At 34.4% G+C, this 23657-nt stretch overlaps 4 protein-coding genes across 7 annotated transcripts in view; 2 read left to right on the forward strand and 2 right to left on the reverse strand.

Annotated features, from left to right (window-relative positions):
- LOC105169690 overlaps positions 1 to 189 on the forward strand; it is a 1667-nt gene extending 1478 nt beyond the window's left edge. Inside the window, exon 3 of the mRNA XM_011090171.2 lies at positions 1 to 189. This exon is cut by the window's left edge and continues 188 nt beyond it. The gene's annotated coding sequence lies outside the window, so the exon portion shown is untranslated.
- Positions 370 to 5496, reverse strand: LOC105169692 (protein DETOXIFICATION 46, chloroplastic). 2 transcript variants are annotated; one of them, XM_020695934.1, is made up of 14 exons: positions 5046 to 5496; positions 4841 to 4935; positions 4591 to 4699; positions 4438 to 4493; positions 3626 to 3681; positions 3059 to 3197; positions 2779 to 2916; positions 2636 to 2704; positions 2423 to 2533; positions 2038 to 2166; positions 1535 to 1612; positions 887 to 958; positions 672 to 734; positions 370 to 587 (listed from the first exon to the last, which is right to left on the reverse strand). In XM_020695934.1, exons 1-14 carry the CDS (start codon positions 5470 to 5472, stop codon positions 486 to 488), a joined length of 1644 nt encoding a protein of 547 aa, XP_020551593.1. In that variant the 5' UTR covers positions 5473 to 5496; the 3' UTR covers positions 370 to 485. The 2 variants fall into 2 exon arrangements, with proteins under 2 accessions (XP_020551593.1, XP_020551594.1); XM_020695935.1 differs by lacking the exon at positions 1535 to 1612.
- Positions 5426 to 11150, reverse strand: LOC105169691 (protein DETOXIFICATION 46, chloroplastic). 2 transcript variants are annotated; one of them, XR_848448.2, is made up of 15 exons: positions 10543 to 11150; positions 10089 to 10183; positions 9841 to 9949; positions 9685 to 9740; positions 9097 to 9152; positions 8332 to 8470; positions 8053 to 8190; positions 7900 to 7968; positions 7689 to 7799; positions 7328 to 7456; positions 6889 to 6966; positions 6740 to 6811; positions 6532 to 6594; positions 6283 to 6448; positions 5426 to 5546 (listed from the first exon to the last, which is right to left on the reverse strand). XR_848448.2 is itself a non-coding variant. In XM_011090173.2 (14 exons), exons 1-14 carry the CDS (start codon positions 10967 to 10969, stop codon positions 6347 to 6349), a joined length of 1644 nt encoding a protein of 547 aa, XP_011088475.1. In that variant the 5' UTR covers positions 10970 to 11150; the 3' UTR covers positions 6224 to 6346. The 2 variants fall into 2 exon arrangements, 1 of the variants encoding a protein (XP_011088475.1); XM_011090173.2 differs by lacking the exon at positions 5426 to 5546 and having other exon boundaries at positions 6224 to 6448.
- On the forward strand, positions 16304 to 23441 carry LOC105169693 (squalene synthase-like). Of its 2 annotated transcripts, none has more exons than XM_011090175.2 (15): positions 16304 to 16462; positions 16748 to 16949; positions 18126 to 18168; positions 18261 to 18350; positions 19070 to 19145; positions 20086 to 20155; positions 20486 to 20629; positions 20724 to 20828; positions 20962 to 21108; positions 21225 to 21300; positions 21867 to 21955; positions 22555 to 22646; positions 22726 to 22771; positions 22867 to 22936; positions 23019 to 23441. In XM_011090175.2, coding segments are annotated over exons 2-15 (1245 nt in total). In that variant the 5' UTR covers positions 16304 to 16462; positions 16748 to 16754; the 3' UTR covers positions 23021 to 23441. The 2 variants fall into 2 exon arrangements, with proteins under 2 accessions (XP_011088477.1, XP_011088478.1); XM_011090176.2 differs by having other exon boundaries at positions 16309 to 16462; positions 16745 to 16949.

Here is a 23657-nt window from a genome sequence, read left to right on the forward strand (position 1 = left end):
TATATCCACAATGCTTGCATGGGGGATGTTTGGAGAGTCCATTAATCGAGTGGATGTCATTTACAACTTCTGAATGGGGAATGGTTTTGAGAGTCTAGGGATTGAGCTGAAGCATTGTTCTACAAAATTTCCTGCATTGATTTTCAGAAAGGTTCACAATAATGTTAGAACGGAATCATGATTTATGCATTTCAGAGATTGTTCATGATTACATGATCAGAATCAAATTCCTAACCCCTAATGTCGAAATACTTGGAGACACAACATAACAACTGGCGATGAAAAGTGAAAGAGAAACTATAGAATACAACAGACCAAGGAGAACTACTTGGCAACTGTCAACCTTTGGCCGTTAGCTTCCATGCTGGCTTTTTTTTTTTTTTTGTGACTTAATTTAAGAAGAAAAGAGGAAGAAGAAGAAAGTCTGCATCTGCGCAATGATGCAGACCTAAGAATGGCATAATGGCTTCAAAGTAGAAACAATATTATACAGATTTCAGCTTCTCGAGTTGATAATGGGTCAAGTCTTCAGAATAAAGCATCCCGTTTGGTAAAGTGAGCCGCCGTAGAGCAATAGAAAACCGAGACTGGCCAGAGAAGTAAGAGTTATCCCAATTCAGACATTTAATGAAAATATTAAGTGCATGCGAATTCTGGAATCATAGACTTACCCATTGGAATGCAACGAGTGTAAACCAACACCCAGCTAAACCATAACCATTGCTGCTTAATAGCTGGAGATGTAAGACATAATGACATTAAATGGATTGAAATAAACTCAAATAATAATGCATAAGCAGTAACGATCAAATGTGTAAATCAACTCTCAGAGTAGTAAGTAACTTCAGCCTTTGAAAGTAAGGAGCAAATCTGTAAATCAGCATACCACAAGGAGAAGGGAGCCCAAACAAAAGATCCCAGTCATTGATGTACTAATGAACTTCAAGTCTCGTCCAGCCTGCATAGGCAAGATGCATCTTGATGTTGAATACAAAAGATTGTTGGATACAACCTCTCAGATATAAAATTCACAGTTTCATGTTCATGAGTAGCACGCGATAACCAAATGGGGGTACAGCCACTGCAGCTCTTATATATGGTACCAAAAAAAATCTCAACAAATTCATTCGGAGCCTCTAGCTTTTCCAATGCATCTCAAACACTAGTGTTATGGACAAACAATTTGTAAGGACTTGAGTGGAAGATAGCAACACACTCCAACCCCCAAACAGGATGTCTTGTTCGAGGATCCAGAAGCTTAAGTAAAACGTTGAAGGTGGCCACTATTATGAAAAAGGACTAGAATTAAGTTTTGCTTTCCTGAAATAAATTACCAACAATAATTTAGAGGTAATACACTTAAAAACACCGAACTTTCGTCCAAATGTTTCCTTCACTAAAAATGATAATATGCACAGTACCATAAATCAAAGCATGGTACCTAATTTGAGAAGTAAATCTTTTGTGAGTTCATCGAGAACCAGATTTTCATTTGAGACAAAGATAAAAGACTGATAAGTATAAGATAACTTACCAATAAGGTACCCTCAAGGCTGTGAGTACTGGGTGTGATACATAGTGCAAGAAAGTAAGGTATCAATACCTTGTGCATCTGCATTTGTACAAGATAAATCAAATGCAAAAAATCATCCATTTCAATTTTTAAAAACTTGATGAACTTTCTAATACCGCACCAGCCTCATGTTATTAGACACCTTAAATATGAAATAGTCAGTACTAGCTTGCCAGAAGTAGTGATGATGCTCTAATTCCCACTGATGTAATAGTGAATAAAGCATATAATTGACCACGCTATTTGAAGTGACAAGAATTACTATTTGAGTTTCTACTCAGCCAGTAGAGCAAAGTATACTAAAATGCAGCATCTTCTCAACCAACATGATTAGCTTAGTGCAAGATTAAACAATTTTCCAATTAATTACCTATTACCAACCTCAGCAAATACATAGACCAAAACTCTTGAATACTTAACATTAATTGCCCTTCATATTTATTCTGAGAGGGTGGGGGCCTGACCTCCTGTATAACCTCAGGATCAGGCGAAAAGAGTTTAGGGAATAGCCAAGGAACTGATGTTCCAATAAACCCCAAAATCAGTCCACTTAGCGCACCAATAATGACGAGTGATTTCAGCATTGTTCGAGCCTGTCAATCAACATAAGATTTCAGGGAAGGTAAGTTGCAATATTTTCAAGTAGTGTGTCTCCGATCAATATTATTTCACAAGTGGGAGAGGGCAAAACAAAAAATGAGCAATTGAAACTCATGTTCCCCTTTATTCTCAAACAATGAACTTCAATGGTTTGTAAGATGAACTTAAGAGATTTGTTAAAATCACCAAGGAATGAACTCAAATGTGCACATCCTAAATACTCTAATTTTCGAAATTAAACATTACAACCTTGGCTAGATTCTGATTAGTTCCATATATCAGCTCAGGCATAAAAGACTGTGCCGTCTGTGAAAGAGGCTCGCCCCATACGGTACACATGCAGTACACTTGTATCATGACCTAAAGTAGAGGAAGTGAGGATCCACTGTCATTAGATCAGAATGAGTAAAAAGAAATTATGCCCATAATATGGAGAAGATAATTGACATGAAAAACCCTAACCTGATGAGCAGCAATAGTTTTTGTACCCATTGATGTAGCAAAGTACACAAGCAGAGAGTAAAATGCCACCTAAAATATAACTGTTAGAACGGTGGTGGATAGTAAGCGACAACACAAATAGAATCAAGAAAGTCATCACAAACCTTTGACATCATTGTCACAAATACTGGAGCTGCAAGCAATAATATCTGAAGGAGTTCATTACGTGATGGAACAGAGATGGCAAAGCCATTATATCCCTTACTGTTCAGAGCTTTAATCATCATATAAGCTGCAACAACCTAAGACAGATTATGCATTACTTGGAAACTCAAATGAAGGGGAGTGCGTCTTTATTGAACAAAAGAGAAAAAAATAATGTTTAGGTATTCCAATGCGATTATGCAGTCATGTTGTATGATATCTCAAGCATATTCAGCATACCTGAGATACCATTGTCGCCCATGCTGCTCCAGCAATACCATATCCTAAGAATCTGCACAACACTATGTCACCAATGCCATTAATAGCACTTGCAACTGCCAAAGCCTTTAAAGGTCCCCAAGAATCTTTCATTCCTAAGCTGTGCACAAAAAACAAGAGAAAGCAAGCACATTAAGGAACTGACCAATTTAGGACTCAAATTGCAAAGCATCATGCAAGTTAAGAGATAAACTATGCGTCAACTTGCATTTCTTTTAACTTGATCCAGTGACTCATTAAGCCTCAGAATATAATACATGGTTCCTTACAAAGTTTGCTTTCCTAGCATAGCCTGACTTTGATGAAATTACACACTGGTAAAAGACAAACTATGATAACAATTACGTAGTGATCCACATAACAATAACTTCTAAACTAAAACTGAGTGTTGTGCGATTATGAGTGTTTAATTACCAGTGGAGTCATTCGCTAAAGCACAGAGATTGACTAACAACTCCATAGTTACTTAGAGAACTAAGGAAAGAACATAGAACATTCAGCCAATTAGATACTTAAAAAATGCCGGACCTTGCACTTTGAGCAACCCATCCAATTAGTATTGCTGGCCATGCTAAGCCTCGAATCTGGAAAAATATACATAAACAGAAAATGGACAAAGTAGATGTAAAAAGGTTCTTTTCTATGTTCTGCAGGAAAAAAGCAATTGACTATAAAGAAGCCGCTGACTCTCAACAGAGTCACTGTATACAGTGACTTTGCAGTATGTAAAGAGCCAGATTTCTTGAAATGCATCAATCATGGTAGACTTAAAAAAAATAAGTATCCATAAAAAGGAAAATTATGAATGCCACCATAGAGATATCCAACATATTGATACAATTGCCCTGTGCAGTTTTAGTGTTTATCATTCTGAATATCACTGGCCGTTGGACCCCATTCAATATTTAAGAGCTCCCTGCCCAACATGGGTGGTTATTGGAGAAAGAAAAAGAATTTCCACCTAAATATCAGCCCAAGTTCTTTTGCCGCAGTAAAAACTGACTTTACTTAAATGCAAGTACTTTGGCCTTGTCCTCATACTTTTGAAGTTACTTTTATTCAACTATAATTTGCATAATTATCATTCAATTGTAACTCCATCACTGTAAAAAGATGCTACAGAAGGACTTGTTATTCAAAGTATTAAAGCCATCGCCATAATTAAGCAATAATTGAGCACACAATGTATTGCACACCTTCTTTGATGCTTAGGCATGAACAAATAAATAACCTATTGATATATATATATATATATATATATGTTTATATAACCAGCCAAAACATGGAATCAATATGAATATTTAGAGGACAAGCTGCAAACAGGGAACTGGGCTATGAACCTGAACGTATGTGTTTGCTGCAGTTATGATTTCAGCATTGTTTGCCCCTGCAAAAGCTGGAGAGTAATGCAAAGAAATTTTATCAGCTCAGACCAGAATTCGAAAATCTCAGCAATAACACATCTGGGAAAGCTAAAGTTTATCCTTCTTTACCAGTCAACGCCCAAGGACCATAGCACCTTGTAAAGAAAAGCATAAGAAAACCACAAGCCAATCCAATAAACAGCAAGATAGATATCTGATGCTGCACCTCATTTTTATCCTGAAACACTTAGTTGCAAGCAAGCATAAATAAGGCCCATATTAGACAGATTCTATAGTTGATTGACCCAGCTGCTTGGGAAAATGGAAATATTAGTAAATTAGAAACTACATAAAGATATAATAGCTCCAAGCTACTAACCTGTCTGGCAAGAGAAGTAGCAACCAAATTTGAAGTAGCAATTGAGAGAAACATAAACACATAGCTCGTATTATCACAAAACACAGTCCCCGGACCTGCCAAAATCACAAAATAAATAAATACAATATTCAAGCAAATCAAATTGCAAGCTGAAACATACGGCGTGTAACACGACAAATAGAAATAACAATAAATTTCATGGAACCTAAAGCAGCAAGCTCAATGGAGCTTCCTTGACCAATAACAGCAGTATCAATTAAACTCATTAATGGGCCGCAAGTCCAAAGGCCAACTGCCGGTCCAGAAAACTTGGCGATTTCCACCATCTGACTCCACAAGCTCTCATTCTCAGAGAACTCTTCTCTGCTTTGCTCAGAAGTCTCTTCGAAGAAATGCGTTTTCCCTACTACAGCTGTGTTTTCTTCCTTTTCTTCTTCAATCGCTGAAATTTGAGCAATGCTCCCAGTAACTTCATCGCTCGGAGAAATGCAATTGGAAATAAAAATCGTATTGCTCTTTAGCTTTAAGGTTCGGAGAGTGGGTCTGTATAGACAGGAACGTCGACTGAATTCTCTGTTAGGGGTTCGGAGACTAGGGTGGTAAGAGTGGTGAATTGGCGTTTTCAGAATCATGGCTAGACTCGTCTTCGCGGGCGCTGCGTATTGCTTTGTAGAGAGAGAAAGAAGAGAGAGAAAAGCGCCAAATGCTGAATGAAAATGAATGAATCACAAAAAGTCAGGAAGAGAAGGCGTGGAATTTTTAATAAATAAATATAAATTCTTCTTAAAATTTGGAAGCTTTCAAGTGAGAGAAGTAACTAACAACGTCCTCTCCTTTTTCTGGTCTATATTTTCTCTCTGTCTGGAGACAAAAAGAAATATAAGGAAGGACAACGTTTTCTCATTTTTCTTCAGAATCAGCGGCAGAGATTAGTAAACTTTCGTTTATTTACATCCACCAAACCCAAACATTGTAGCATAGTAAAATTACTGCGGCTGTCAAAACAAGTGTTTACCTTAAAGGCGTGTATACAACAGTTTTCACAAGTTCATTGAGAGCTTATAAGATGTTCCAAAGTATGTTATTAAAATTTTAGGATATCGACCTAATATATAATAAACTCCTGAAATTTAAGAATTTTAATGAAATATTCCAAATAAACCTAAACAAATACCTTATTAACTATTTTCCGTTATTTGTGCGTTTCAAAATGATCTACCGGTCTACCACTCTTGCTCTTGTTGTTAAAATAAGAATCCAAGGTTTTCACAAAGCAAAACTAGAAAGTTCCCTGGAAGCAAGGCCGGCAGGGAAGTCCATACTAGATGCATTTGTGAAACAGACCACTGCAATTAGCAATGGCATAGACAATATTGTGATGCTTAGAAGATTTTTGTATGGTATACCAATGGAAATAATAAGTGTGTTAATAATTAACATACATATTTTGGGTAAAGTCCTGGGTAGAAATCTTGAGGGACTTTAGTGTCCCGGACACAGGCCAAACTATACAGTTTTCAGCTTCCCATGTTCATAACGAGTCACGTCTTCAGAGTACAGTATCCCACTAGGTAAGGTGAGCCGTCTCAGCAAAACGGTAAACAGAGACTGTCCAGAGACACCATCAGTTATCATAATTAGAATGGTCTACAACAATGTAAAGCTACAGAATATCAGGGCAACACACTTACCAATTGAAATGCAACAAGTGCTAACCAACACCCAGTTAATCCATAACCCCTCTGGCTCAACACCTGTAGCAATGAGATATATGTTGTTTTTAAATTTAATACATGGATGGACTCTGTAAAATTGGGTACCAAATTAAGACAGAAACTCAAGGGTAGTAAAGATAAGCATTCAAATTGAGTGCCAGAACAATATGTTATCTGGGCATACCTTAACTAGAAGTGTCCCCAAACATGCGATGCCAGTCATTGAGATACCTAGGAACTTCAAATCTCTTCCAGCCTGCACAGTTCACAAGCACCTTAAAGTCAATACATTATTACAAGCAAAGTACAGAACTATAGACAGAGACCACGTACCATTAATGTGCCTTCGAGGCAATTAATAGGTGGTGCAGCAAATAGAGCAATAAAGAAAGGGATCAGCACCTTGTGCATCTGCATTTTATAAGATAAACTAAATGGTGACAACATCCAATTTAATTTCCAAAATTTCAGCATTATCATCATGCGTCTACTACAGTTTAGAAAAGGATGTTATTGGTGAATTTGTTCGTTACAAGAGCCATTTCCAGTGTTGCTAGAAACATGGAGTTAATATTATGCTATTATGCAATTTAGCCACGTAAAGCAGAATAATTTTTTCTTTTTCCTGAAAATTGATAGAAACATAATGACTTATTCAATCATTTAACAGTTACCATTTATGAAACAAATACAAATATATATACCACTGTTGAAAACACCACTGCCTTCATATGATTTCAAAACTGAAAAAGAAAAAAATAAAGAAACCGACCTCCTGTATGACTTCATGATCAGAGGAAAAGATTTTAGGGAATAGCCAGGGAAGTGATGTTCCAATAGATCCTAATATCAGTCCACTTAGTGCACCAATAAAGACCAGCGACTTCAGTAGTTGTCGAACCTGTTATGTGTCATAAGTTTCAGAAAGAATTTCAAAGAGAGAATAGCAAAAACAATGATTCAGTTGGGTAGTATCAAATTCATAGCATAGGAGGGTTGGGGGGGGACAGTAAATAATATGTGGTTTACTATTCAAACAAAAAACTTTAGAACTTTTACCAATTGTTGCAATATCAAAGATACATGCACAAACTAATAGGATCATAGAATATTTATAACTTAAGAAAACAAACCTTTGCTAAACTTCGATTAGCTCCATATATCAGTTCAGGCATAAATGACTGGGCTGTTTGAGAAAGTGGCTCACCCCAAACAGCACATATGCAGTACAATTGTATCATCACCTAGTGGTTGGGATTTGATGACAATTGATTTCTATGAGGTCTTAGGAAAAGGGTACGACAGTATATAAATTTAAAAATGATGGATATTGATCAACCCAACCTGATGAGCAGCAACAGTTTTTGTACCCATTGATGTAGCGAAGTACACAAGCAGAGAGTAAAATCCTATCTACATCAAAATATGTCAGACAAATAGAATGATTATAAATGTACGAAAGAACGGAGAAAGCAGAATACAAACGGCATCATAAACCTTTGACAAAATTGCCACAAATGCAGGAGCTGCGAGCATGAATATCTGAAGGAATTCGTTAGGTGATGGAATAGAGATGGCAAAACCATTGTACCCTTTCTTGTTCAAAGCATCAATCATCATGTAAGCTGCAACAACCTGCGATGATCACCATGCATTAGTGTGAAACTGAAATAGAAGTGAGTCTTTCTAATTATTCAATAGGACAAGAAATTTAATTTACTATATGGATGTGAATGCTAGATCCTCTGTTAAGATGACATATGCTTGTAAGCACACCTGTGACACCATCGTGGCCCATGCTGCTCCAGCAATACCCAATCCTAGGAATTTGCATAAGACGATATCACCTACGCCATTGATAGCACTTGCAACTGCCAAAGCTTTGATAGGTCCCCACGAATCTTTCATTCCTAAACTGTGCACCAGTAAACATATTCAAGGAACTAGCAGTTTTATGAAATTAGAATCATAATAAATATTCACTGGCGCATGTCAGAATAAGTAGAACAGGACGATGGGTATCAATTTGCAAGATTCAGGCTATGCATCAGATACAGCTTGTCTAAACTGATATATGAGGTGAATCTTAAGACTCAGAAATTAAGCAGGATTTCATGTTTTCAAGTATGTTTCCCCAAGCATACATAATAATAGAACAATTGGGCATCAATAGAAGATACATCCGTCAAAAGAATCCATAAAAGTCATCAAAAGCCACATATCGCAGTAGATAAGCATATGACATGAAGAAGGTTATTAGTCACCAAGAAGAAATTTGTGATAGCTGAAGTCTTGAGCAAAATAGCAATTCTATGGATACCGACGCAAAATCGAGGAGTCTAACCATTAAAAGGAAAGCAAAATAGTAGAATAATGGAACAATAAGAGAGTGTCCAGACTCCAAGATAAACTAGCCATCAGGCTGTGCACAAGAGATATCTAACCAGTAAAAGGAAAGCAAACTAGTAGAAGTATGGAACATAAAGAGAATGTCCAGACTCCAGATAAACTAGCCATGAGAGAGAAAAGAGAGAGAGAGACCTTGCACTTTGAGCAACCGATCCAACAAGCCATACTGGCCATACCAACCCGCGTATCTGGAAAGGATCACCATTTAATAACCAACAAAGTGATATTTGAAGTATGCCATAGCCAAAAATACATTTTCAAGATATTAGCAAAAAATTAAATCAACTTCAAAGGATCAACTAAGTCAAGAAAATGGAGTCTCCAGTAACAGAAATGCGACATAAACTTCCAGAACTTTACAGAAAATGATTTCTCTGAAGGGAATACTATTGCAGCTTTCCCCTTTCATATTTTGGTGGATAAGATACATGTACACATACATCATTCTAAAGGATTTCTATTATGCTATTGTTCAGGAGAAAAGCTGCTTCTAAGTCTGGAAAGGCACAGAATTTGAACTTGTAGAAGGACATATTCTTCTGATAGTTCACATAATAACAAAGTAATCAAACATTTACTATTCATAATATAATAACAAAGTAATCAAACATTTACTATTCATAATATATAACAAAGTAATCAAACATTTACTATTCATAATATATAACAAAGCAAGCAAACATTTACTATTCACAATAACAAGGTCAATAGTAAATGTACCTGAACATATGTATTTGCCGCAGTTATGATATCTGCATTATTAGCGCCTGCAAAAGCTGGGGATAAAGGGACGAAAATCATCAGAACAGAATAAATATACAAAATGGTGGCAAAAAAAACATACTTGAATAAGTACTGAAGTTAGGTCCCGCTTACCAGTCAAAGCCCAACGGCCATAAAACTTAGTAAAGAAAAGCATCATGATACCACAAGCCAATCCAACAAACAGCAAGATAGATATCTGATGTTGCACCTCACTTTTATCCTGTGCCACTTAGTTGCAAGAGAGCATAAAGCTAACATTAAGTAAACTTTACAGATTGGAGTGCATACATGAGTCTCCTCCAAATAAGAATTTTGAGAGGTGTCAAACAATTAAAATACATATAATTCAATCAGCAAACCTGCTGAGCAAGGGATGTAGCAACCAAATTCGAAGTGGCAATTGAAAGAAACATAAACAGGTAGCTTGCACAATCAGAGAACACTGTTCCTGGCCCTGCCATATACAATAAAATCCACAATGGAATTTCAATTGGCAATCACAAAGATGATAAAACATATATACTACTCCCACCATCCCACATTCACAAGCATGTCCTGCGGCTATGTTTTACTAGTTAAGCAACAATTTTTTACAAAGGCAGCAGGAAATTTAACAAATTATTTAAAATAATTATTGGATTAAGTTAAACAACATATCTAATAGAACTAGATGGAAGTTTTATTGTATCAAAATTCTCATAGAATCAATATTACTTAAAATTAGTCAGTTTAACTTAATACTATAGCACAAGTGAGATTCAATTGAAACAGAGAGATAAAAGTCACAGACAAGAAGTTCTTAGGTTTATATACCTAAAGCAGCAAGCTCAACGGAGCTGCTCTGACCAACAACAGCTGTATCAATTAAACTCATCAATGGTCCACAAAGCCAAAGCCCAACAACAGGACCAGAAAACTTCACAATTTCAGTTATCTGATCCCACAAACTGCCACTCTCCGATAATTCTTCTCTAATATTTTCAGACACCTCTCCAAACATCTGCATTTTCTCCACTACAGCCGCCTCTTCCTTTTCTTCCTCAGTTGGAAAAATATGAATGGGGTTATCGACTCCGCGGCTCGGGTAGCCGCAGTTTCTAATAACGGATCGATTATCTCTGCACCTTAGGATTCTGACACTAATTTTTGGTGAAATGAAGTTTGGATTGAATTTTCGGTTGGGAGTTTGGAAATAAGAGCAGTGAAAGTGAAGGTGGTGAGTTAGGGTTTCGAAATTCATGGCTGGAAAATTGCCGGAGCTCAGCTTCTTCTAGAGGTAAAGAAGAGAGAAACGAAGTGGTCAAGGAATAGGATACAGAAATAAACGAAGAAAGAACAAAGTTTTCGAGGTGGAGGATTTGGGTTTTGTGATTGGTCCACTGCTGACGACACAAGTAACTGAATAACGACCTCTTCTTTTCTTTCTCACATAACCATAGAATATGTTTAGTTTAAGTACTCAAAACTATCAACTACATACTACTCGACAAGGGCTCAAGCACTATTCTTTGCTAATGAAAAAACAGACATTCTGAAAATTAAATGAGATTTGCATCCATATCATAATTAACTTAAAACTTCTCATGCTCGTAGATTAACCATAGTATCACAACAAATTTGAATTAGTGTTTATTCTAATCTAATGAACTCAAACTTCCTATAATTATATGTCTTTTGTTTTAAAAGAGTTGGGGTTTTTATACTTTTTAAGTTGGTAATTAGTTCAATTTTTACGTTTATTAAAGCAAAATTAATGCTTGACAAAAACTTGATTTTTAGTTTAAGAGTGCTAGTTACAGCTTACAACCTTTGAATTTGTATGTGCTGTGGGCTTGATCGATTTTAGTGAAGGAGGTGCAGTATTTGTCATCTGGTGGTGGAGGTGCGATACTTTGTTACCCACCCCTAACTAGAATGCAGGTTTATAATTATGACAAACTTGGCGTTGTCATGAGCACCAATGTATCAGGTTTGGATTTGTGTAAGAAAGTCCGACACAAAGTGAAAAAGATGATCTTTACGTAGCTTGAAGAATTCTATATGGTATTCAATAGGAAACAAGAATCTTTGATAATTAACATACATTTTTTGTCCACAGTGCTCATGGATAAAATCCTGGCTAGAAATCTAGACTCAAGTGTCTAGGCCAAACTATACAGTTTTCAGCTTGCTAAGTTGATGACTAGTCAAGTCTTCAGAATACAGTATCCCATTTGGTAAGGTGAACCGGCGTGGCAAAATGGTAAACAGAGACTGTCCAAAGACACTGTCGGTTATCATAATTGAATGATCTACAATAATGTAAAGCTACACACGTCAGAGTGACACACTCACCAATTGAAATGCAACAAGTGCTAACCAACACCCAGTTAATCCATAACCGCACCTGTAACAATGAGAAATAGGATGTTTTTAATACATTGATGGCATCTTGTAAAATTGGGCAAACTCAATTGTAGAAAAGATAACAAATGAAATAGAGTGTCAAAATACTATTATGTTACTGGACATACCATAAGGAGAAATGCGCCCAAACATGCTATCCCAGTAAAAATAGAAGTATAGATAGAGACGACGTACCAGTAACGTTCCCCCAAGGCAGTTAATAGGTGGTGCAACGAAGAAAGGGTTCAGTACCTTGTGTGGGCTAATGTCGGGCCAAGCTCCCAATGCATAACCCATTTGATTTGTAAAAGAGTGAGAGACTCTAATCCAAAATCCAAGAGGCCCATGTGTTGTAATGAAAATTACTTAGTTATCCCTCAAATATAAATCAAAATTATGATTATGCCCTGAATTGAGAAGTTTAAATAACGTTTTGTAATATTAGTGTTGTGCATTTTTATGATCTTCATCATGATATTCATTAATTCAATGGTTTTTACCTATAGGAATATTCTAATAGTAATTCTTGATAAATCAATTGGCTTCATTGTGATATTGATCTAATGATTCGATATAATTTAGCTCACTTTTAATTTATAATTTAATATTATTAGATAAAAGATGTTTGTTTATACATGATATACTTAATATTTTACCACTGAATGTCTTACTAAAAAGCATGTGATATGTGACGAAAACACTCCACTAATACACACCATATGTAACATTTTATGGAAAATATTAACATTCATTGCTGACTATTTTAGTCATCATATTCCCACTCCCACCCCTTTCATATGTTATAACCGCAGCCATGTTTGAACGAACACTCAACTTTGATGCGTAAGCTCATGTCATTCGTTGAATCTACTCCAGCTAGCTTGGGTAATATCGTGCCTGAATTTGTATAGTAAAGTCCCATCAAAGGTAAAAAAGAAAATAATTGGCGCCTAACAAGGGATAAGCGAAGGTAGTTTCTCATTTCCCTTTTCACAATATTAGACACTCCTGCAAACTCAAGGCCAACTTGATCTTTTTCACTCTCAATTATTATTTACTGTTCTGCAATTTCCATGAGTTCTTATTTAAATATATAGTCATTATTAAAAGATTATAAATTCGAGTACATAAACATGGTTGCAAATATTTGAATGCATTATTGAATCTAAATTGTTTATTTAGATAATTAAGATTTGATATTTAAATATAATATATTGTGTCTAAAAAGAAAAGAAAAAATCAACCTGCATCAGCCGCCAAAAACTACTAAAAAAAAAATAAAGAATAAGAATTTGATTAAGCAGTCTAACTTGGACTTCTTCTTTTTGTTCCTTAGGAGGACGCACCGGCGGCTAATATGGTAATAACACGAAAACTTTGGCCTACTTGAAAAAGTCCAATTCCCACTCACAAATAATATAATTTACATGTCATTTTTTCCAACTCTCTTACCTCTTCTCTTCGCAAGCCTCTTGCTACGAGTAAACGCCATTTGGGTCGTTCGATAAATACTTAAGAGTAAGGGTTTATCCCGTGTATGAAAGGAAAGCACGATAATAGAAATATTCACCATTTGTGTTAAAGCAAAGCAACATCAAATTCAAGTGCTCTTGGGTTGTATTCAGATTAAAAGATTTTAAATCCTCAGTAACAAATTTTTTGAATTTATTAGGACAAAATTAATAGTCTTAGTTATGAAATTAGCTCAGCAAATTCGCTGGTTGACAAAAATATATGAATTTAATATGCGCTAAATTATAAAACCTACACTATGTGTGTGTATATATATATATATTATAATAGACTAAGAACAGCAAACCAAAGAAAATGGTAACTAAAATTGGTACCTGAACATATAAAATGATTAAAAGTTGTGAACCAACAATTAAATTTAGAGTGTTTAGTCAGAAAAAAGCACCTCCATAAATAAAATGTTATGTTGAAAAAAATATTATTTTATTTGATGTCACACTTTATTCTAATCTTTTAAATTTTTTTATTATTTTTTATTTGTTTTCCTTTATATATTATTAAAGAAAAATTATAATTCAAAATTCAATTTAGTCGAACTTGAATTAATTATATAATAAGTACAATACATTTAATATAAATTATAAAATAATATTTATTTATTCATCCAGAGAAACAAGAAAGAGCATAATTTTTTTGAAATTAATTATATACCATATTTGGGTCATCACTTACTCGTGGAAGTATAATAAGATTAAACTGTAGATCCCAATAATTGTTCGGCACCCGGATTCCAACTATGGGCCATGATAAAAGGCAACAAACAGAACCTCAGGGCTTAAAATAAATAAAAAAACAGCCAACCATGCGGAGGACCGACGTTTGTGTTGAAATTCATCAAAGTCTATCTTTACGTATTTCTTGATGTAATAAAATTTGGATTTTGTTTTAAATAAATTGACCAATTTACATGTTTGACCAAGGACGTGGTGAACATGAATTCAGCGTATTCGTAATGGATATAAACCTAATCACAAATATGACAATACGGTCTAAAATATGAAAAATAAATTGGATAAATTGCATAAAACCCCTATATTTTTTAAAAAATATGCAAAAAAAAACCTCCTGTTATGAAAATATACTAAAAGCTCTCATGTGTTTTGTAAACACCATCTCAACCGTCCCCTCCCCGTTAAATTCAATTAACGGTGTTAATTTTTTAAAAAATAACCATTATACCCTTACTTAAAATATATTATTTTTTAATTTAATGATCGTTGGATCTTATTTGATCAAATATTAATCATTAGATCTAATCAATTAATCTCAACTGTTAGTTTTAAAAAAATAAAAGGTTTAAATTCAACAAATTATTTAACTTATATTATATATAAATAATTTTAAATTTTAAAAATATATTATTATTATATATATATATATAACAACTACCCCAACCCATCCCCTTACCCCCTGCTACCCCCCATCCCACCACCATCTCGTCACGGCAGTGCAATTTATTAAAATCATCGTATCTCTGTAAAATCATTGTCGGCACACATGTTCGACGATCAGGGCTTGAGCCCAATCTCTCTAATTGACGAAAACTCAAATTGAAGGTATGAAAATATTCATCTTGAAGAGAATATTCGAATAGTACCATTGACCGTCGAAAATTTGTCCGGACGGCGCCAAAAATTAGAAACAAGTTTCTGGTGAAAAAAGGGCGAAATCGTTTAGTTTTTCTTTTTTTTCTTTTTTTTCCTTTTTTAATCAATTTTAGTTATATTAATTAAAATATATTTTAGTTAAGTAAAAATATTTTAAATAATTTATAATATCTATTTTTTAGCTAATTAAGAATAATTATAATAATAATTATTGTAATTAAATATACATTTTAATTAAATAATTAATAATTATAAAATTATTTGAATTTAAATATAATTTAATTTAATATTTAATATTGAATAAATTAAATATAATTTAATATTTCAATTTTAAATTTAAAAAAAAAATAAAAAAATAAAATAAAATTAAAGAAAGGACATTGTAATAAAAAACACCTAAAAAAGGTAAAAACAGTTAAAAAATATTTTAGTTAAGTAAAAATATTTTAAATAATTTATAATATCTATTATTTTAGCTAATTAAGAATAATTGTAATAATAATTATTGTAATTAAATATATATTTTAATTAAACAATTAATAATTATAAAATTATTTGAATTCAAATATAATTTAATTTAATATTTAATATTGAATAAATTAAATATAATTTAATATTTCAATTTAAATTATAAAAAATAAAAAAAATAAAATTAAATTAAGGAAAGGACATTGTAATAAAAAACACCTAAAAAAAGGTAAAAACAGTTAAAAAATACCCTCACATGCATAAAGAGCGCATGTGACTTCCGTTAATTACTAATGGAATGGGTGTTTATTGCTGAGTTTTACAAAATACAGAAAAAATTTTAGCCTATTATCATAACAGGAAAATTTTTTTTACAGACTTTTTAATACATAGAATTTTATATATTTGGTCCAAAGCAAATTGTCCTTTTTAATTCTAAAAGTCAGAATCAAGAAATACTGCCAAACACGCCTCGGCCTGGCAACCACCAAACCAGATTTTTATTTTCCCCCCTCCAGGTATTGTTCCAAACCAGAGAGTCAAAATCAGGGCATATTTTTCCCACACAATACACATCACGCACTCACAACGGTCTTCTCATAGAATAAAAAAAATAAATTACTCCCTCTTATTCTCTCTTTCTGAAAGATTCATAACATTTTTCACATATAAAACGTCACACAAATTCATTACCAAATTCACACCGCCAAATCGAAATACTTTCAAAGCCAGATAACAGAGTGAGTACAGAGACGCAATTTAATCTGTTTCGAAATGACTTGAATGATTTTGTAATGAACTTGAGAAATTCTCCGTCTCTAATCTCGTTTGGACGAATGCGATTTTTGTTTATTCATCAATTGATAGATTCCGTCCAGAAATCCGTAATATTTTCGTTGCGGAAGTTCTCTGTGGTGTTCAAAATCGAAGGACGTCGCATCATTACCAAAATCATTCGATCGAAACTTTTGGATTTGTATTGATCTTCTGTTAACTGATAGTTGTTTGTTATTTGGTGTTAGCAGGTATAAGATGGGGAGTCTGCGTGCGATTTTAAGGCATCCTGATGATTTGTATCCCATGGTGAAGTTGAAGTTGGCGGTGAGAAGTGCGGAGAAACAAATCCCGGCGGAGCCACACTGGGCGTTTTGTTACTCTATGCTTCATAAAGTTTCTAGAAGTTTCGGTCTCGTTATTCAGCAACTGGACACAGATCTTCGTGATGCTGTGAGTTGAACTTCTTTCCGATTTTTATATAATCGTTTGCTTTTCTGGAAATATTTTGTACGTTTACTTTTGTTTGCTTTAGTTGTATTTGTAGATTTTTTTTCAAAAGTCTGGCTAAATTTTCGATGCAATAATTTAACTGCTTGTGTATTGACAATTATAGCAATACAGTTTTGGCGCCCATGAGGTGAAGTGTAAGTCTTACAATTCGAACCGGAAATACTTCCTCTCAAATTTCATGATCTTTTCATCAATCCTAAATTCATGACGAGGATTTAAAAGAATTTGTTAGTTTTTGCTTGCTCGGAGTAGGTTTTTCAAAAGGTTCTGCTAAATTTTCAGCAATTTCACGCAATAGTTAAACTCCAAGACCATTAACGAAATATAGTTTTGGTGTCAATGTGGTGAAGCCTAAAGTCTTAGAGTTGGAATTCGGAATACTTACTCACAGCTCTGATTATGTTTTCATCATTGTTAATTTCATGAGTCTACATCTAAGGATTTACATACAATATTAGAAACTGAGGTCAACGACAAGCTGCCCTAAACATAAGGGGATAGGATAGAGGGATCAGAATGAAGGGATAAGATCTCTTATGTGTTGTTTCGCCTTGTTCTGCTATTTTTTTTGGGAATAAATTTAACTTTAATTACTGTATTTATCAATGACGATGGAATCTCTCAACCTACTGTAGTTATATTGATTTTAGTAGGTTTTGTGAAGTGAAATTGCTTTCATAGTTTCTCATGCACCAACTCAATCGTACACAACACTCATATCCAAACATATAAGTGATAGTTCACGAGTCTAAATAACAATTTTATAGAAGGAATAATGTCTCCATATATTACGGTTGACAGATAACATTTGAAGTGTTCAAAAGGTTCAGAATGAACCAACAATATGGAGATGATATGGCATGATGATCTTAACTTTGGACCCATAAGTAACGTATTCATTTGGCATTCTTGTGGTGTCAATGTTTGGATAATTGAAAATTCAGTGCATTGGTAGGACAGTGTACGCTCCAATGTTTTGATTATTGACTTCCCAATGAGGCAGTTAGGATCGTGAACACCATATACATTTGAGTTGCATTGACACATCAGTTTTTTCTCTGTTGTATATTGGCGTCCGAAGAATGACATCTGCGCAATTTATCTTGAATTTTGCAGGTATGCATTTTCTATTTGGTTCTTAGAGCACTTGACACTGTTGGTAAGCTGTCCTATTTATAATTTATAGTTATAATTGTTTTTGCTTGATTATTGACACTGCTGGTAACCATCTTATTTCTTTGTTATTTTCAGAGGATGATACAAGCATAGCAACAGAGGTTAAAGTACCTATTCTGATGGATTTCCACCGCCATATATATGACCGTGAATGGCATTTTTCGTGTGAGTTCTCAACTTCTGCCATTTAGTCTATTTGGTACTCTTTGTATAATCAGGAAGTTGAAGAGCTACTGTGGCTCATTCATGTTTTGGTTTAGAATAAGAATTTTGGCTTGGCTTTCTTTACTCATTATATATGTCTTCCAAATTACAGCTACAACTGTTAAGCTGTTTGTTACCAATAGCCTCAAGCAACAATTTGATTATCAATAAAAATATACCCTGCATGGACAATAGGAAAATATCTATTCAAAAACTGAGTTGGTTACCATTTGTACTATGCAGTCTAGCCAGGTGTTATTTGATATATCTCATCCCAGCAGCCTATATTCGTCCTTCGTACCAAATCAAATGGAAGTTTAAATGATCATTTTTCATGATGGCTTGACGAGCAATGTACTACTATCCATGTCTGAATGTTTAGGTTGTTACAGCAAGAAAGTCATATGATCTACTTCTTTGGTTTAGGTTGTGAATTGATCTTTCTTACATTACAGAACTTCCAATAGTATCTTTTGTGCTAAGAGTATGATTGTGTAAGTACTATTTAAATAAGTAACCATGCAATCGATGATACTTAATAACCTTTACCTTAATTTTTATTGTAAAGATCCTAATGTTGTTATCATCAATGCGTAGGTGATAACATCTTAATAAGTGCTTTTTTGTCTAAAATAAGGATGCTCTACATATGTCTGAATCCTTGTATTTTTGCTTGACAGGTGGTACAAAGGATTACAAAGTTCTCATGGACGAGTTCCATCACGTTTCCACTGCTTTTCTGGAGCTTGGACGCGGGTAATTTTTTTACTAGCAATTCTTGCTCTTTTCTTTTCTTTTCTGTTTTGAACAAGAATTATTGCTCATTATACTATCAAATCAATTCATTATGTTCGTAAGAAAAATGAATTTTAACATTTATCTCTACTGTATATATAATCCAAGAATCATTTGATAATGATTTAACTATGGATGAATTGAGCTAGGACATCCAAGATCAGCACTAGTTCTGTATAACTTTTCAAACTAATATTTTGCTGGTGGCTGAGAAAGAAAAGGGCATTATTTCTGAATAGATCGTGGACAAGAATCATGAAATGGCCATTTATTGTAGGCTGACTAGGTACACCATTTTGTCAATATATATGGACCGGAAATAGTCTTAACTCTCTGTGGAGTAGTCTGCCTGAAGCACATGAAAAATGGTAATCGAGAAGGAATTCAACATTTTAATCTAGCTTCAGATATGCAAATGCCTTTTGATGGATTCAAGTAGAGAAGAATCAATATACTGGCACAGAAGGCATTTTTCAATAGAATATATATCTATATTGTAGCCAATGAATATAGATAATTTCTTCTGAATCATGTAAGATGACCTGGTTGTGGTGCATTAATTTTGTTAAGTCCGTATAGTCTTTATAAAATAAATTATTTGGGAATCAGAATTCTCCTACTTGTGAAACTATTGGTGAAGGGTAAACATGAAATCTTGTGGCAAAAGGTTCACATTTTCTTGAAAGGATGGGAAAAAAAACAACTTAAGTTGTAAATATTTCTGGAGCAGAAAAAAGGAAAATACCTAGTTGGAGAAAAGTAATACTATTTTCACTTTTGTACAATTTATGCTTGATACTTAGCATTATCATAGTTGGAGTAACTTGGGTCTTAACCAGTTTAATGCACATATTAAGTGCTTTTCTGTGCATGCAAAGTAATTGTCAAATTTCTTTTGCAGTTATCAGGAGGCAATTGAGGACATTACAATGAAAATGGGTGCAGGAATGGCAAAATTTATTTGCAAGGAGGTATAGCAAAGATATTACTGCAGAAGCAGTTCATCAGTGCTCCGATTGAACTAATTGTGAATCATATCTATCCTGGCTTTCAAAGTGGCTTCCTAGGAGATGTTGAGATTCATTTGTTATAACCTCTGTGATTGCTTCTGTGCATGCCAGTGTTTCCTCTGTGCCAAACTGTTAAGCAACTAATTAGTTTTTCTGTTGCAATGACATATAACCAGTACATTACATGATGTGGTTATGATGAAAATCTTTGATAAAGTATTGTCAGCCAGATTATATGTTTTCCCTCAACAGAAGTTGCTTAGATAGTCTTACTGACACATCTCTTTCCAGGTAGAAACAATAGACGATTATGATGAATACTGTCATTATGTGGCTGGACTTGTTGGATTAGGGTTGTCTAAACTGTTCCATGCTTCTGGAAAAGAAGACCTGGCTTCAGATGATCTCTCCAATTCCATGGGTTTATTTCTTCAGGTACTAATTCCATTACACCATTGCTAGACACCTTAGAGATCTCTGGCGTACTCAGAACTATAACAAGCTGTCTTATGTATTTGCAATAATGCAGAAAACAAATATTATCAGAGATTATCTGGAGGATATTAATGAGATACCAAAATCACGTATGTTCTGGCCTCGTCAAATATGGAGTAAATATGTCAACAAACTTGAGGTACATCTTTAAGCCCTTCTGAATGAACCTATAATCTTGGTCCTTAAGTTGCTTCAAAGATATAAATTGGATGTAAATTAATAGAAGTAATTTATTTATTTTGTTGACAGTTTATTTGGTTTTGAATTCTCAGGACTTAAAATATGAGGAGAATTCAGTTAAGGCAGTGCAGTGCTTAAATGACATGGTCACAAATGCTTTAACACATGTAGAAGATTGCCTGAAATACATGTCTGATTTGCGAGATCCAGCTATATTTCGTTTTTGTGCAATTCCGCAGGTACATATATTTGTGCATGATGTTTGCATAATTTAGAACATAATGACATCCAGGCTAACTCTAGCGCTGGTTTAACATTTACATTGCACATATTTCACCTATTTCTAACATACCAGATCATGGCAATCGGGACATTAGCTTTGTGCTACAACAACATTCAAGTCTTCAGAGGTGTTGTGAAAATGAGACGCGGTAAGATGAAAATTAACCATATGAATCCATATTGTTCATGTTTCATTCAAAGAAGCATTTATTTATTTATTAGCCCTTTTTGCTTTGCTTGCATAATGTGCTTTATGAGCATTAAGAAACTGGATTCTTAGTTTTAACGCAAAGAATAGCCAGTCAAAGCAGCTCATGAAAAGAATGACTAAACAAACTATTAGGCAAAGACCAAAAAGGGATTTCCATCAAACTGATGATCGCTTGTCCCCCTCCAGTACATACCGAACGTGGTACAAGCCTCAGACTCCTCTTACCTATCTACCCCTGAATTATGTATTCACTGATACTTTTTAATTCAAGCGCAAGGTAGGAATACACACTATATGCAACTTTAGGCAGGTCTCTCACAATAAAGATAAGGTTCAGATAGTGGTCTAGCTTTCTTTACTGTTGCTTTCCAAGTTCAAAATCCCACTTCTCCCATACCCTCCCAGTTATATGAATTTGCATTTTTGTGTGCTAGGTTGCATGTAGCACTATTCTAATTAAATCAACAGAAGATAACTATTATTTTTCGTGTTTACTTTCCGTAGGTCTGACTGCTAAAGTTATTGACCGAACTAAAACAATATCTGATGTTTACGGAGCCTTTTATGATTTTTCAAGAATGCTAAAATCGAAGGTACGATGCTTCTACTCGCTGATACTTTATGAGGTTCCACTGTTACAACCATTTTCATAAACTTCTCTCTGAACAAAATCTTCCCATGCATGATGCCACAAAAGACAGAGCCCAAAGCCCCAAGAATGATCATACAAACAATTATTTCAACAATTCTACCTTTTGATCTGTGCTATGTGAAACCGAATCTAGTTTCTGGATTCTTTATCCGTGTGCCACCATTTTGACTGGAATGGAGTAGTTTTATAATTACTGAAAAAAAATTCGTCAATTTATTCCTGGCTTTGACGCTCTAAATTCCATCAAACTGCAGAGTTGTGTCCAATCATCAAATGTTAATGAGGCCTGTAGCTGGAAACCTGAAATCCTTAAATTAGTGGAGTATTAGAAATAAATTGAACAATCTTTCCTGGTGAATGTTAATGATCGAGGATTCCCCATTCTATCATTCACATTTGTCATATATTTTTTTACTCTGAATGATTGCTATTGCTTTGGGTGCGGGTTACACAAGAACTATCTTGCTAGCATTAGTTTCCTGATTAACAAGAGATGATTCTGCCTTTCGCTAATGTTTGTTGCATTCTTGCACTCTCTAGGCTGATGACAATGATCCCAATGCTAGAAAGACAAAGGAATTCTTAGAAACAATCTTGAAACTTTGCAGGGATTCTGGAACCTTAAACCAAAGGTTAGATTAATTTATCATTAAGTTCTGATCTAGTATCATATTCTTCTACTAACTTCATAACCTTTTTCTTTTCCACCAGGAAATCTTACATCATCCAGAGCAAGCCCCACTACAGTCCGACTCTGGTTAGTGTCGAAAATGTTTGTTTCCTTTTCTTGTAATTATTGAAGAAAGCAATTTGTCAAAGCAGATTACTTTCTAATCAAATATTTCCATGCAGATCGTTGTCATTTTCATCATATTGGCTATTCTTTTAGCATACCTGTCTGCAGCTCGACCGGCTAATATGTGTAAGTTGTGTGCAACTCTAGTATGTTAAAATTGGAATTTGACTTTGGATTCTCTCTCATTTGGCACTCCGGATAATTGCAGGACTTGTATCTCTGGACTACTTCTAGTTATCAAATCAGCTGTAGAAGATTTGAATTTCAGTGTATAGCATTGGATCCAATGAACACAATTTTATGTCACACGAAACTTAAGCCGATGTTTTCTATTAAATGGTGCCTGAGCCATAATCAGCATATTGTAAAGCCAAATGAATTTTGGCTGTCCGTCCAAACATCTAGACGAAACTCAGTTTCGTCGGAGTGCAAATTACATGATGCAGTTGATATTTAGTTTTGGAAAATGAAGCTTCTCATCCTAATTATAGTTGGATTGCAATGCATATTAGAGGAGATTCACAAAATTGTAAGCTTTGCTGTCAGTTTGGAATTCGAGCTTATTCCAACTTGTAACGCTTGAAAAATTGCTGAATTCAATCTCGCAGAATTGCTTGGTGTAAATCTGAAATCCTGGCATTTTCTCACCTATTGACAAAAAGATTAAGCAAAACCTAGAGATTCTTTTTCGTTTGTATGATTTTTACGGCACTATTTCGATGGTTATACTGTACTAGTTCGAGATCCTATACTACAGAAAGTTGAGGGATAGATAGTAGCATAAAAGAACAAGGAAGAATTAACTGCACCAAAATATTATGTTCGTGTCTTACCATAAAATGGGGAA

This window comes from Sesamum indicum, linkage group LG8, assembly GCF_000512975.1.
Source record: "Sesamum indicum cultivar Zhongzhi No. 13 linkage group LG8, S_indicum_v1.0, whole genome shotgun sequence".
NCBI classification, from domain to species: domain Eukaryota; kingdom Viridiplantae; phylum Streptophyta; class Magnoliopsida; order Lamiales; family Pedaliaceae; genus Sesamum; species Sesamum indicum.